Here is a 15632-nt window from a genome sequence, read left to right as displayed (position 1 = left end):
ACAAAAGAAGAAATGGCCCCACCACCAACTTTGTGCCATGTGTCTGTGAAAAGAAAAGTATGGCCCCCACACTTCCTCACCACTTAACTAAATCTTCGCCACCTGTGTGCTAATTGCCCTCAGGTGCTGCAACATATATTCATCATTATATTCATAATGGGGCATATTCTCCCATATTCTTAAAGGCCTTTTTTTTTTTTTTTTTTTACACCGCACTTCGCCACGTGCAAGCGGCCGTTGACTTTCCCATTTGTTGTGTATGTGCTAAAGGGCGCGACCACTGAATCCTGTGTCACGGCAAATGCAGAGGGCAGCTGACGGGACACGACACGCACTCGAATAGAAACATTTTCCATTCTGGTGTGGTGTCGCCGTGACGTCAGAAAGCTCCTTCAATAGGAGAGGGGCTGGCGGAGTGATTTCTGAGTGCTGTTTTGGTGGACTTGTACTGTAAATGGGCAGGGAGCAAATGGAGGAAGTCATAATCAAAAATAGAAAAATGATATACAGAGATGTCTCTGCAGTAGGCTTTCAAGCTGCTCCCTGCTCAGCCTGAAATACACCTCAAAGCATTTTTCATGGAACTACTGTATAGCTCACAAATGGGTTTATAAACTCAGAGATCATGCTGTGAAATGAGTTAAGTCCCAATTTTTTTTTTTTAGCTGCTGTGTCAGTACTATTCCTTAAAATAAGCAAAGCCGGGGCTTTCTTTTGCAACGATGACAAATACATATTGCCGAGTTGCGGGGAAAGCCTCCCGACTTCCTTGTGGGCTGCTACGTCGGCACTTTCAGCTTTCCAGTTGGGCACGGTCGGCACTGGCCGCATTGGGCTGCCTTATCGTCCTTGCGCTCTGCCGTGCGGGCCTTTCACACTGAGCACATTGGTTTGTTAGCGCTATTACATTTACACATACAGTGGGGGGAATAATGACCTGCTGAATTTTGTAAGTCTCACAAAGAAATCAACAGTTGCCGATTAACATCCCACGTTTAGTTTTATTGTCGTTTGGATTTCATAATGTTCTGAAATGTTGGTGCTCAGGCAAGGACCGACAATGGGGGGAGTAATCAGAATCCAATTTCTATTCTTTTGGTGTAGGGTAATGGTCAGAATGTCATTGAGAAATGCATAAAAACACACTATAAAAAAGTAATCAAATGTCGTGCATTCTGTTGAGTGAAATTAGTATTTGGCCCCCAAGCAAAACTAATTAGTACTTACTGGAGAAAACTTTGTGGCAAGCACAGCAATGAGATGTTTCTTGTAGTTGGGTTTTTGTATAACCGAAGACCAAAATCATTGAATTGGTGTACATTCCCATATAGCATGAAAATAGGTGTCTGGGGTATTTTTGGTGCATTGCACGCATATATTAGATGGAGAGAAGCCCATTTTATGCATAGTGTACTGAGTAAAGTGTGTTCTATGGAGCCCTTTATATTGTATAAGCTGTAGATTTGTGTTTTTTGAGAAATGGCCAGGTCTTTACTGAAAACAGGGGAGAGAACATGATATTCTTCAGGTACCCGGGAGAGGCCGACTGGTGTTGCAGGTGATGGAGGTTTACTGGAGGGCGGCATGGCAGAAAGCAGGCAGTGTGAATGGCAGTGAGGGCTCCATCCAGTGATTGATAAGTGAGTTCAGTCTATGGCAGGGTTATGCTTCTTGAGCCAGGGAATTCCGAGGACGAGTGGGGTCTCAGGGGAAGGGATGACAAAAAGAGGACTGTCCTCATGGTGATTTCCATAGATGAGCAGCGTAAATGGAACAGTTTGGTGCGTGACAGGGGAGATGACTCACCCATCCAGGGCTGTGACTTTCTTCGGTGAAGGGAGTGGCTGGTGAGGGAGTTGGAGCTGATGTGCCAATCCTTTGTGAATCAAGTTGTTGTCTGCACCAGAATCTATAAAGGCAACTATGGGTGTGTTGTAAATTGGATCGAGAATGCAAGCGGGAACAGTCATACGGGAGGGAGAGCTTGAGGACATGGTGGTTCGGCTCACCACGGCGCTCTCGGGTTGTGGTAAGCCTGGTTTTTTGGTAGCAAAGGGCACGTGGCAAAGAAGTGGCCTGATTTGCCACAATAAATACACAGATGCTGGGTGAAACGGTGCTGACGTTCCTGGGGGTCTGGTCTCGTGCTACCGAGTTGCATGGGCTCATCTGGTGCAGTGGGGGGTGACGCAGAGGCAGTCGGAGGTGCAGAAGACGGGTGAGGTGCTGACGGGGCAGTGCCTATGGAGGAAATCATTTTACGTGCTCTAACACCCCTCTCACATGCTCTTTCCCTTAACCGGTTGTCAAGGTGAATGGATAGGGAAATGAGATGGTCGAGTGAGGAGGGCTCGTCCCGAGCAGCGAGCTCGTCCTTCAGCTGCTCTGAAAGACTGTTCAGGAAAATCCCCCTTAGTGCAGCGTCATCTCACCTGCAAGGATTCGGAAATCAACTGAATAGGAGGCAACGGAACTGTCGCCTTGAGTGAGCGTAAGGAGGCGGTGAGGGGCTTTCCTGCCCTGAACGTGGTGATCAAAGACCTCTAGTTTGGCAGAAAAGTAGTTAAATGACGTGAGTACTGGGGAAGAGTTGTGCCATAACGCGGTTGCCCATTTAGCTGCTTTACCGCAGTACACACAAATCTGTGGGAGCCAGAATTCCAATGGAATTTCACTCAAGAAAATACATAACATTTTATAGCTTTTATAGTGTATTTAATGCACTTTGACTGATATTCTGTTTATTATCAAAATGAATAAGCAGCCATTAAAAAATGAAAGTGTTATTTTTAATTCTGCAAATTTGTCCTCACCTCATGCGAAAGTTTTTGCGTATTTGTAACATAAAGATACTTTAATGGCAACTTTACTCTTGCACGTTGAAGAAACGCACAAACTCATGAATGAATCATGCCTTCACTTACAAGTACAAGTCAGACACATCAATATATAACATGAAATCTAAAGTATGCGAGGTGCCTGTGAAAAAATATCAATTTAGTAACATCTAATTTTATGAGGCAGGGTGACCGACTGGTTACCACATTTGCCTCACAGCTATGAGGACCCGGATTCAAATCCGGCCTCCCCTGTGTGGAGACCCCAGACTCTGCTTCCTCATGGGAAGTTGTGTTAGTGGAATTGAGGAGGTCTTTGAAATATTCTCCCCACCGACTCACAATGTCCCGAGTTGAGGTCAGCAACGCCCCATCCCCACTATACACAGTGTTGATGGTGCACTGCTTCCCCCTCCTGAGACGCGGGATGGTGGACCCGCTGATGTTCACCAGCGGGTTTGGGGATTGCCGCCACGACTGGCACCGACCACCTTACGACCACAGTGCTGGTCGGCCGCCTCAACAATGGAGGCACGGAACCAGTGTCCCCGCCTCCCCCGGGACGTGGGTGAAGTTCTGCCAGAGGTGTGAGTTGAAGCTCCTTGTGACAGGGGATTCTGCCAGACGTTCCCAGCAGACCCTCACAATACGTTTGGGCCTGCCAGGTCGGACCACCATCTTCCCCACCATCGGAGCCAACTCACCACCAGGTGGTGTTCAGTTGACAGCTCTGCGCCTCTCTTCACCCGAGTGTCCAAGACATGCAGGCGCAAGTCCAATGATAAGACCACAGTTGATCATCGAACTGCGACCTAGGGTGTCCTGGTACCAACTGCACGTGTGGACACCCTTATGCTTGAACATGGTGTTCGTTGTGGACAATCCGTGATGAGCACAAAAGTCCAATAACAGAACACCGCTCGGGTTCTGATCGGGGGGGCAGCCATTCCTCCCAATCACGCTCACATGAGTATTGAAGTCCCCCAGCAGAACGATGGGAGTCCCCACCGGGAGCGCTCTCCAGCACACCCGCTCAGGACTCCAAAAAGGGTGGGTACTCTGAACTACTGTTTGGTGCATAGGCACAAACAACAGTCAGGACCCGTCTCCCCACCCGAAGGCGCGGAAGGAGGCGACAGTCTTGTCCACCGGGGTGAACCCCAATGTACAGGCAATGAGCCAGGGGGCAATAAGTATACCCAAACCTGCTCGGCGCATTTCACCGTGGGCAACTCCAGATTGGAAGAGAGTCCAACCCCTCTCAAGAGGACTGGTACCAGAGCCCAAGCCGTGTGTGGAGGCGAGCCCGACTATATCTTGTCGGAACTTCTTGACCTCACACACCAGTTCGGGAGCCTAGGCTCTAGGTGACGTTCCACGATCCTAGAGCCAGCTTCTGTAGCCTGGGATCAGATCGCCAAGGTCCCTGCCTTCGGCCACCGCCCAGCTCGCACTGCACCCGACCCATATGGTCCCTCCCACGGGTGTTGAGCCCATGGGAAGGGGGACCCACGTTACCCTTTTGGGCCACTTCTCTTCTTCACGTCTGCCCGCCCAAAACAAGATGATAATTTACTCTGTGTTTGCAGCATCGTCAAGTTCACTTCATTGGCAAGTTGACAACCTGCGTTGGCCGCAAAGGTACAAACGGTGTTGGGCAAGCTACCTGGAAAATGGACTGAGCTCATCGAGAAGTTATTCTACATTCCGTGAAGTTTCACTACATTGAGGCAACCCACCAGAGAAATTTTGTAACTTAACCTTCCAGAGTCAGGGCTCAAATTGGCCGTTTTTTATTACTTTTATGTTTATCAATATATTTCACCTAAAAGAAAAATGGTTTACCTTGGCTTGTTTGGTGTCATTTTGTTCAACACAACTTCACGTGTGAATGTAGTCATTATTAATTTTACATTTTACGTACTACAGTAACACTTTGGACAAAAATCACACAGAAAACATAATAGTCAGTCGGAAAAAGTGATAAACCACACTTGTTGAATAAACCATTTTAATAATAGAATTCAAATATAATCGGTAAAATTCTAAGCCTCAGGTAAAAAAATAGCATAGAACAAAATCTAATACGAATATTTCAAGTGAAATGCAAGCAATTCATCTGGCCCTTTTACACCCAAATGATTAGTGCCACTCCAAAAAGCAGTTCGTCCACAGTGCATCACAGGTTGACACATGGTGTTTGTTCTCTGTTTGTCCACCTAAAGGCAGAGCGTTTGCGTTTCAGTCTGCTTCATCGTCAAAATTGTCACTCTGTTGTCACTAAGTTGCGTCTCCTTCAGCTCCTAACAACTAAGAGCTGTGAAGCCTGCGCCGCATCCATAAGCCACCTCATAATTTTTACACAATAAGTGCACAACAATTTTTACACATAAGCTGCAGAGCCTACAGCTTCTGCCCCATACATCTTTGGCAACTTGGCATGTGATACAGTAGCAATGCTTCTAGCTGCTTCAACTACTGTCCTGATTTTTCTTTCTGCCACAGCTGTGGTGAGTGAAGTAAAGTCACCGCAATTCTGCCGCGTGTCATTCTTGGGCTTCTTTCGTAAAGACTATGGAGCAAGTTTTTCAGTATTCCACACCAGATCATGAGGCAGCTCGCTCCCTTGTCACCTTACAACAAGGCAAGTGCAGGGTGTCAGATTTACGTGATTGAGTTTCGCATTCTAGCAGCTGAGAGTCAGTGGAACAACAGGGCACTACTCGATGCATTTTTTCAAGGACTATCCCCCGCCGTCAAGTATCATTTGGTCCCACTAGACCTGCCGACCGACTTGGACACTCATCGCTCTCGCCGTAAAGATCGACAAAAGGCTTTTGGATCGCGAGGTGGATGGAGATCGGCAGAAGGATGCGTCACCGCGCACTTGGAGGACGAGCCTCGGTGACCAGCCAAACCAAGGTAGATCCCCTGTTGCCAGTCTCAATCCACTGGCTAGCGTCACCACGGATGAACCCATGCAGCTGGGCAGGTTCCGTCTCTCCCCTGAGGAACGTCAACGCCGGCTGAGGGAAGGGCGGTGCTTCTACTGCGGGCAGTTGGGTCATTCCGTGAGCAACTGTCACGTCAAAGTTGCCGGTGCCGGTAACAAGGGTACGGGAGCGGTGAGTCTTAATATTATTAAGGAAGACCCTACCCAGGTTCTTCCTAAAGTAACACTATGCTCTCCACATCAAGAGATTCATACATCTGCATTTATTGAATCTGATCCTGACTTGGCTCAAGTGCCCACCTGTTACCATGACATTAAAGAAGTTCTTTCCAAATCCAAAGCTAAATCCCTTTCACCCCACAGACCTTATGACTGTGCAGTTGACTTGCTGCCTCGGGGGAGGTTGTTCTCTCTTTCAAGGCCGGAACACAAGGTCATGAAGGATTATGAGGAAGAATCACTGGCAGCCGGGATCATTCGCCCATCTTTATCCCTTGCGGGAGCAGGATTTTTCTTTGTGGACAAAAAGGACAAGACCCTGCCACCCTGTATCGATTACCGGGATCTCAACGAGATAACTGTAAAAAACAGGTACCCTCTTCCTTTCATTTCCACCACCTTTGAGTTCCTGGAGGGAGCCAAGGTTTTCACCAAACGAGACTTAAGAAATGTGTATCATCTAGTCAGGCTAAGGGAGGGGGATGAATGGAAAACAGCATTCAACACACCAACGCCACATTAAGTATTTGGTAATGCCTTTTGGACTCACTAACGCTCCAGCTGTTTTCCAAAACCTTGTCAACAATGTCCTGCGTGACATGTTGAATCTGTATGTTTTTGTGTATTTGGACGATATTTTGATATTCTCTGAGATTGAGGAGACTCACATTATTCATGTCCGCTCTGTATTGCAGCGGTTACTGCAGAATAAACTTTATGTAAAGGCTGAGCAATGTGAGTTCCAGAAGGCGTCCGTTTCTTTTCTGGGGTTCGTGCTGGCTCAAGGTGAAGTCAAAATGCACCCTTGCAAAATCGATACCGTGATTAATTGGCCTACTCCCACGTCACGCAAGGATGTACAAAGGTTCTTAGGGTTCGCAAACCTCTACAGAAAATTCATTAGAAATTTCAGTTCTATAGCTTCACCTTTGCATGATCTTACCTCGCCACACAGACCCTTTGTGTGGAACCCGGTTTGTCAGTCAGCTTTACAGAAACTGAAATCGGGCTTTACCTCCGCTCCCATCCTCACTTTGCCCATCTCTCACAATTCTCTCCCCTCTGCATCCACTGGTCTATCGCCTTTTCACATTGTGCATGGTTACCAACCATCTCTGTTTCCTGCCATTGCCCCAGAATCCACAGTACCAGCTGCAGGAGGACCTGGGAGCGAGGCCGCCAGATGCTGCTACGCCAAGGACGATCCTACAAGACCGCAGCTGACCGTAGGAGGACACCGGCCCCGGACTACAAAGTGGGACAGCGTGTTTGGCTCTCCACCAAGCATATTCCACTCCGGGCGGAGTCCCGGAAGCTCGGTCCCAGGTTCGTTGGGCCCTTCCCCATCACAAAGGTCATCAACCCTGTCACCATGAACCTTAGGCTCTCAAGGTCGATGAGGGTCCTGCATTTCACGTCAGCCTGCTCAAGCCCGCCTGGGAGTCCCCTCTGGTCCCGCCTTCCAGACCCCCTCCTCACCCCCGTTTCGTGGATGGGGGCCATGTCTTCATGGTGAGGCGGCTGTTGTCGTCTCGTCGGAGGGGGAGGGGGAGGCGGTTTCAATATCTGGTGGACTGAGAGGGGTACGGGCCTGAGGAACGTTCATGGGTGCCGTCTGGGTTTATCGTGGATGACTCCCTCATTCGGGACTTCCATGTTGCGCATCCTGGGGCTCCGGGGCCGTCTGGGGCCGGCCGTTAAGGGGGTTGGGGGGGCGGGGTTAAGACTCATAGTAAGACTAGAAACTATTCTGATTTTTGACCTTGGCTCTTTGCCTCATGTTTTTTGGATACTGTTGCCTTTTTCGGATTGCCTCCCTGTGTACCGACCTCTGCTCGTTTATTAAACCTCTCTTTTTTAAACTGTCCATTTGTATTGGAGTCGTGCATTTTGGGTACTGTCCTTTGTTCCATTCATGACAAATTTATATTATATAATCTATTACCGTATTTTCACGACCATAGGGTGCACCGTATTAAAAGGAGCAGTCTCCATTACGGGGTCTATTTCTGTATTTAACACATACATAAGGCGCACAGTGTTATTGGGCACAGGCATGGTAAAATATACGCTAGCTTAAAATATACGGTAGCATGCATGCACGCTAAAACACTGTATTTAACAAGGCAGCGGGACCAAAACTGAGTTCGGTTGTACTTTATTGAAGTATTTAACAATGTACTCACGTTATTTTTTGATCAATCCTCATTAACAAATCAATCAAAGTCCTCATCTTCTGTATCCGAAATGAACAGCTGGGCAAGTTCTCAATCAAACACGGCAGGTTCGAGTCAGTCTTGTTGCCATGCGAAAGCTCGAACAAGCATCCACAATCCATTCACAAATTGTGGCGTAACTCGCCCGGCGCTGCCTCCTCGTCTTAGAAAAGCTGTGTTCGCCATCTGTCATCCATGGCTCCCATGCCAGTCACTTCACTTTGAACGTCCTGTTTACACAGATGTCTAGCGGTTCGTCAAGCCTCCCGGAATGATGGCAAGCCCCGAGTTATTGCACTCAGTTGAATGGTGACTTGAGACGCTTCTCCTTGGCTGTTCTTTGCTCATTAATCCATTGCTCGAGTTGGTCTTCCAACTCGGGCCACCTCGCCTTGTTTCCGCGTTTTGTTTTTCTTTTTTTCCCGCGGAAACTCAGCTTTGTCTTCTTGACTTGGCGAAGCTCGTTTTCCTGCTTCCTCCACTTACGAGCCAGGGATTCATTGATCTTGAATTCTCTCGCGGCTGCTCGATTCCCATGTTCCTCCGCGTAACTGATAGCTTGCAGTTTAAACTGTGCTTCGTAAGCGTGTCTCTTTGTAGGTGACATTTTCGGGGGTCCATGGCCAAACCGATGTTTTGCACAATGCACACCCCAGAAATGCTCCCAGTCAGTCAAGTGGTATGAAAAAATAAATAAAAAAACACCCCGGCGCACGGCCGTGGCTCTAGAGTCCTCCTCCCCTGTCCTCAGCCACGTCCGCTTTTCCTCTGTGTAAGCAACGTGTCGGCAGGAAATGCCAAGTGGAGCGCTAATCACACAACATTTATAGATGTTGGAACTCGGTGCACACACAAGGCACCCCGCATTATAAGGCGCCCCGTCCATTTTGGAGAAAATGTAAGACTTTTAAGTGCGCCTTATGGTCGTGAAAATACGGTATATGTATTATATTGCTGTATTCAAGCAATACAGAGGCCAGCCAGACAATTCCTTTTTTTATAGGAACGATCTTCTGAATTACTTTGTCATGTAATTTTACGAGACAGATTTCGTATGTGTAGTGAAAGAAGTATTGGCAGTACAATGTGTGCCCGAGACGAGACTTCTCGCACTTTCTGTCAGTCAGTTGCCTGTTGGAAAGGTGCAACTCATGACTCCAGGACTATTGCTTGGTCAAAGTGTTTATGGCCAGATTAACTTTTTAACATTTTGTTACTTTTAATATTGAGCAGCATAGAACAAACCTCAGAGAGTTTATTCACCAGAGGCTTGGTTGAGCACATTTGGTAGTGGGGAAAAATACACTTTGTTTTAAGCCAAGAAGATGCTACAAGGTCATTATTGCTTTGAAAATCAGCCATTGCTTTATTTTGGCGCATTTGAATTATTAAAAAGGAAACTAGTGAAAATGCCTGGACAAAAATTATGGTATCCTTAACTTCATTTTTTGTTACAGAACCTTATGAAGCAATCACTGCAATCAAATGGTTTGAGTATTTCAATGAGATGAAATGCATTTTGGCCAGCTCCTTGAATGAGGTAATGCAGCAACAGAACATGAAAGAGCCTCCTTTGTGTTTCACAGTTTTTATTTTATGGGGAACTGTACCAACAATGGGGAAGTGTGCCAACATGTGCTTAATTATATGAAAGTGTGGTCCAAAATTGTCTTACCCATGTTTGAACATGCCGAAAGATATTTGACTTCCTCCAGCGCAAACTGATGTATGTTTCTCAGGTTTGAAGGGTGTGCCTTCTCCACACTCCACAGAGAGATCAGGGCTCCTCGGGCTCTTTTTAGCTGTGTGTTTTGGGTCATTATCCTGTTGGTAGACCCGTGACCTGTTGCCGAGACCAAGCTTTCTTCCACGAGGTGGTACATCTTGAGCTTTCGTTGTTCCTAGCACAAATTCAGGACCTCATGCCGCATTTAAGAAAGCAGCCCCAAAACCACACCAAGCCTACTTTAAGCCTCATAGTTTCAGCTACTTCCACTCATCCATTTTCTCTCCAACTTGTCCTCATTAGGATGATGGGTGATCTGGAGCGAATCCCAGCTGACTTTGAGCTAGACTGCTTCATCAGTCAATCTAAATTTCAGATACTTACCAATAAGAAAATTGAGAAGATACGCAAGAGGGTTGAAATCTCAAACAAGCTGGCGAGTAAACAGCCTTTGCAGTCACCATCATGTAACCTCCACTGACCCATGTTGCTAAAAGGAAACAAACAGGAACCACACGTCAGGAGTCTCATCAAAGCATCCCTAAGTGAGGAACATGAGAAGTCTACCTGCCATGGTTTTTGTGTTGTGCTCAATACCATACTATCTGAGACCAAGACTTGCCCGAGACCAGAACGCACCAAGAAAAGACCAAGATTTTCGGAGTCGAGACCGAGGCAAGACCAAGAACGAGATAAGCCGAGACAGAGATAAGACCAAGACCATACAAATCTATTTTAAAAACCATGACAAGGATGAGCAGTTAAAGAGCATTGTCTCCTTAAATATAATTTTCTTTTAAAGAAGAGAATCTACTTCTACTTCTACAATATACTGTGGGTCTTGAAAGAGCTGTCAAAATGCTTTAAAATAGCTGGCAATATGGGGAACTCTGCTTTGACGTCTGGCTGGCAGTGAATGAGTTAAATGCATTTGACAGCCAAAAACAGGTGTCTGTAACTCTTTAATATATATTTTTTCCCGACTAAATTCTTGAAAATTATACAACCCCAATTCCAACGAAGTTGGGACGTTGTGTTAAGCATAAATAAAAACATAATACAATGATTTGCAAATCATGTTCAACCTATATTTAATTGAATACACTACAAAGACAATATATTTAATGTTCAAACTGATAAACTTTTATGTTTTTAGCAAATAATCATTAACTTAGAATTTTATGGCTGCAACATGTTCCAAAAAAGCTGGGAGAGGTGGCAAAAAAGACTGAGAAAGTTGAGGAATGCTCATCAAACACCTGTTTGGAACATCCCACAGGTGAACAGGCTAATTGGGAACAGGTGGGTGCCATGATTGGGTATAAAATTCAAAGTTCATTTACAAGCAAAGATGGGATGATGTTCACCTCTTTGTGAACAAGTGCGTGAGAAAATAGTCGAACACTTTAAAGACAATGTTCCTCAACGTACAATTGCAAAGAATTTAGGGATTTCATCATTTACGGTCCATAATATCATCAAAAGGTTCAGAGAATCTGGAGAAATCACTGCATGTAAGCGGCAAGGCCGAAAACCAACATTGAATGCTCGTGACCTTCGATCCCTCGGGTGGCACTGCATCAAAAACCGACATCAATATGTAAAGGATATCACCACATGGGCTCAGGAACACTTCAGAAAACCAATGTCAATAAATACAGTTTGGCGCTACATCCGTAAGTGCAACTTGAAACTCTACTATGCAAAGCAAAAGCCATTTATCAACAACACCCAGAAACGCTGCCAGCTTCTCTGGGCACGAGCTCATCTAAGATGGACTGATGCAAAGTGGAAAAGTGTTCTGTGGTCCGACGAGGCCACATTTCAAATTTTTTATGGAAATTGTGGACGTCGTGTCCTCCGGGCCAAAGAGGAAAAGAACCATCTGGACTGTTATGGATGCAAAGTTCAAAAGCCAGCATCTGTGATGGTATAGGGCTGTGTTAGTGCCAATGGCATGGGTAACTTACACATCCTCGAAGGCACCATTAATGCTGAAAGGTACATACAGGTTTTGGAGAAACATATGCTGCCATCCAAGCAACATCTTTTTCATGGACGCCCCTGCTTATTTCAGCAAGACAATGCCAAACCACATTCTCCATGTGTTACAACAGCGTGGCTTCGTAGTAAAAGAGTGCAGGTACTAGTAGGTACTGTGTTTTTATTTGTTTAACACAACGTCCCAACTTCATTGGAATTAGGGTTGTAGTTTAAACTTTATTTGCACTACTCATGTTATTTTTGACAATATCGTGCAATGGAAGGTATTTGTTGTTGTGATGTTGACGTTATATTTTTTTGTTACATTGCTGCTTTTTTTTGTTATTTTGCACTGGTGACTTTCTGAAACAATTGTGGTAGGAGAAGAATTATTTTATTATTTTTATACATAATTTTTTTTCTGTTTGTAGTTCGTTAATAAAAAATAACAATTTTATTGCCTAAAATCTTTGTGCTTTGTTTTACCATAATCAACTGATTTGAGGCAAAATCACAAAATCTGCCAAGCATGTCCAAAATACACACAAGGAATTTGTCTCCGGTAGTTGGAGCCGCTCTCGTACGACAACAGACATAAAGACATTGAGAAAAACAGTCACTGCGCAATAAAAGGTTGCTAGTAATCTGGTAATGCCGGTACATTTTTTTTATTTTTTATTTTTTGACAATTGTGCAAAAAGATGCCGTGTCCTCTAGCACTTTGAGCAGTTTGGATGACTAATATAGCAATAATCCGGTGCAATGACCATTGTGCAAAGGGCGCCGAGACTTCAAGGAATGTATGCAGTTTAAAGTGCATTTAGTAGTGCGATAATTTGGGACAATGTCGATTGTGCAAATGTTGCAGATACTTCTCAATCAGTGTGCAAGTGGTGCAGATGCTACTCTGGCATGAGTGGCCAGTATTGGTCAACAACAGATTGGCAAATAGTGCAGCGTGGTGAGACTACTACAGTGAGTGCACGAGTAATGTATAATTTGCCAGAAATGTGACGACAAAACTCAAGACAAAAAAAATTGGCAGCATGTTGCAATGGAATTGTAGGTTAGCTGTTTAAGAAGTTGATGGCAAGAGGGAAGAAGCTGTTGGAATGTCTGCTAGTTCTAGTTTGCATTGATCGGTAGCGCCTAGCTGAAGGAAGGAGGTGGAAGAGCCGGTGACCGGGATGTGGAGGGTCCGAGAGGATTTTACACGCTTCTGTCTTAGTTCTGGCAACGTGCAAGTCCTCAAGTGTGGGTAGGGGGTTACCGACAATCTTTTCAGCAGTTTTGATTGTCCGTTTCAGTCGGAGTTTGTCCTTTTTTGTAGCCGCACCAAACCAGACTGTGATGGAAGAACACAGGACTAATTCGATGACCGCTGTGTAGAACTGCCTCAGCAGCTCCCGTGGCAGGTCGTGCTTTCTCAGAAGCCGCAGGAAGTACATCCTCTGCTGGGTCTTTTTGAGGACGGAGTTGATTTTGATCGCTCACTTCAGGTCCTGAAGACTGTAATTCCCAGGAACTTGAAGGTCTCGACGGTTGACACAAGGCAGCTGGACAACGTGAGGGGCAGCTGTGGCGAAGGATGCCTCCTGAAGTCCACGATCATCTCTACAGTCTTGAGCGTGTTCAGCTCCAGGTTGTGTCGGCCGCACCACAGCTCCAGCCGCTCCACTTACTGTCGATATGCAGACTCGTCACCGTCCTTGATGAGGCCGATGACAGTGGTCACCTTGTGCTCTGGTACCAGTCCTCTCGAGAGGGGTTGGACTCTCTTCCACTCTGGAGTTGCCCATGGTGAGAGGCGCCAAGCAAGTGTGGGTATACTTATTGCCCCCCGGCTCGGCGCCTGTACGTTGTGAAGGGAATATAGAATACTTTATATTCTAATATGTAATTCTATATGTAATAGAATATAATATAGAGTTTCAGGGTCTAACTAGTTTGGAAGAGGATGTGTATTACAGTATAATCAGATAAGGGGGTAGGAGTTTTATTGCAGGAAAACCTCCCCCATCAGGTGGTATTTGGAGACACATCTCAAGGAAGAAAGGAACTGCGGGGAGCCACTATAAACATTGAATGCAGGAATGTGAGCCGACATCTGCAGGCGACACCTGGAGCAGAAGTCTGGAGCCAGATCAAATGGTCATCATTCTGCAGGACAACGATGACGTCAGATTACGGACCAATCAGACGACAGCGATTACATACTGGCCCGTTTGAAACATTGTATAAGTCTGGGGTAGAATCAGATAGTAATCAGTTCGACTACTTTATCTGCTAAGGATAAGATAGGGTAGTTACGAACCCAGAGCTCTGCAAATGTATAGACTCCTCTGTCAGGAATAAATTGGTTGGTTTTGATACATTGTTGTGAACGAAGTTCTTTCACGAAAACGAACACGCTTGGAACCACGGGAGTTAGGAGATTTTAAAACACAGGTTCCTTTAGTTGGGGTTCACCCCGGTGGACGAGAGGGTAGCCTCCCTCCGCCTTCGGGTGGGGGGACGGGTCCTGACTGTTGTTTGTGCCTATGCACCAAACAGCAGTTCAGAGTACCCACCCTTTTTGGAGTCCTTGGAGGGGGTGCTGGAGAGCGCTCCCGCTGGGGACTCCATTGTTCTGTTGGGGGACTTCAATGCTCACGTGGGCAATGACAGTGAGACCTGGAAGGGCGCGATTGGGAGGAACGGCCCCCCCCGATCAGAACCCGAGCGGTGTTCTGTTATTGGACTTCTGTGCTCGTCACGGATTGTCCATAACGAACACCATGTTCAAGCATAAGGGTGTCCACACGTGCACTTGGCACCAGGACACCCTAGGTCGCAGTTCGATGATCGACTTTGTGGTCGTGTCATCGGACTTGCGGCCGCATGTCTTGGACACTCTGGTGAAGAGAGGGGCGGAGCTGTCAACTGATCACCACCTGGTGGTGAGTTGGCTCTGATGGTGGGGGAAGATGCCGGTCCGACGTGACAGGCCCAAACGTATTGTGAGGGTCTGCTGGGAACGTCTGGCAGAATCCCCTGTCAGAAGGAGTTTCAACTCCCACCTCCGACAGAACTTTGCTCATGTTCCGGGGGAGGCGGAGGACATCCATTGCTGAGGCGGCCGACCGGAGCTGTGGCCGTAAGGTGGTCTGTGCCTGTCGTGGCGGCAATCCCCGAACCCGTTGGTGGACACCAACGGTGAGGGATGCCGTCAAGCTGAAGGAGTCCTATCGGGCCTTTTTGGCCTGTGGGACTCCTGAGGCAGCTGATGGGTACCGGCTGGCCAAGCGGAATGCAGCTCTGGTGGTCGCTGAAGCAAAAACCCGGGCATGGGAGGAGTTCGGTGAGGCCATGGAGAAAGACTTCTGGACGGCTTCGAAGAAATTCTGGTCCACCATCCGACGTCTCAGGAGAGGAAAGCAGTGCACCACCAACACTGTGTATAGTGGGGATGGGGCGCTGCTGACCTCGACTCGGGACGTTGTGAGTCGGTGGGGAGAATACTTCGAAGACCTCCTCAATTCCACCGACACGCCTTCCCACAGGGAAGCAGAGTGTGGGTTCTCTGAGGCGGGCTCTCCTATCTCTGGGTTTGAGGTCACCGAGGTAGTTAAAAAGCTGCTCGGTGGCAGGGCCCCGGGGGTGGATGAGATTCGCCCGGAGTTCCTAAAGGCTCTGGATGTTGTGGGGCTGTCCTGGTT

At 46.8% G+C, this 15632-nt stretch overlaps 1 protein-coding gene across 6 annotated transcripts; it reads left to right on the top strand.

The window, feature by feature from the left end:
- The first annotated feature begins 238 nt into the window (after nucleotides 1-238).
- LOC133478288 (uncharacterized) lies at nucleotides 239-7730 on the top strand. Of its 6 annotated transcripts, none has more exons than XM_061774176.1 (6): nucleotides 239-2029; nucleotides 2102-2218; nucleotides 2312-2572; nucleotides 5343-5481; nucleotides 5618-6381; nucleotides 7147-7730. In XM_061774176.1, the coding sequence occupies exons 4-6, from the start codon at nucleotides 5446-5448 to the stop codon at nucleotides 7523-7525; spliced, it is 1179 nt and encodes a 392-aa protein (XP_061630160.1). In that variant the 5' UTR covers nucleotides 239-2029; nucleotides 2102-2218; nucleotides 2312-2572; nucleotides 5343-5445; the 3' UTR covers nucleotides 7526-7730. The 6 variants fall into 6 exon arrangements, with proteins under 6 accessions (XP_061630160.1, XP_061630161.1, XP_061630159.1 ...); XM_061774177.1 differs by having other exon boundaries at nucleotides 2312-4478; XM_061774180.1 differs by lacking the exon at nucleotides 5343-5481 and having other exon boundaries at nucleotides 240-2029; nucleotides 5618-5759; nucleotides 5822-6381.
- Nucleotides 7731-15632: the final 7902 nt, after the last annotated feature.

This window comes from Phyllopteryx taeniolatus, chromosome 5, assembly GCF_024500385.1.
Source record: "Phyllopteryx taeniolatus isolate TA_2022b chromosome 5, UOR_Ptae_1.2, whole genome shotgun sequence".
Taxonomy (NCBI): Eukaryota; Metazoa; Chordata; class Actinopteri; order Syngnathiformes; family Syngnathidae; genus Phyllopteryx; species Phyllopteryx taeniolatus.
This window is presented reverse-complemented; position numbering and strand designations above follow the sequence as displayed.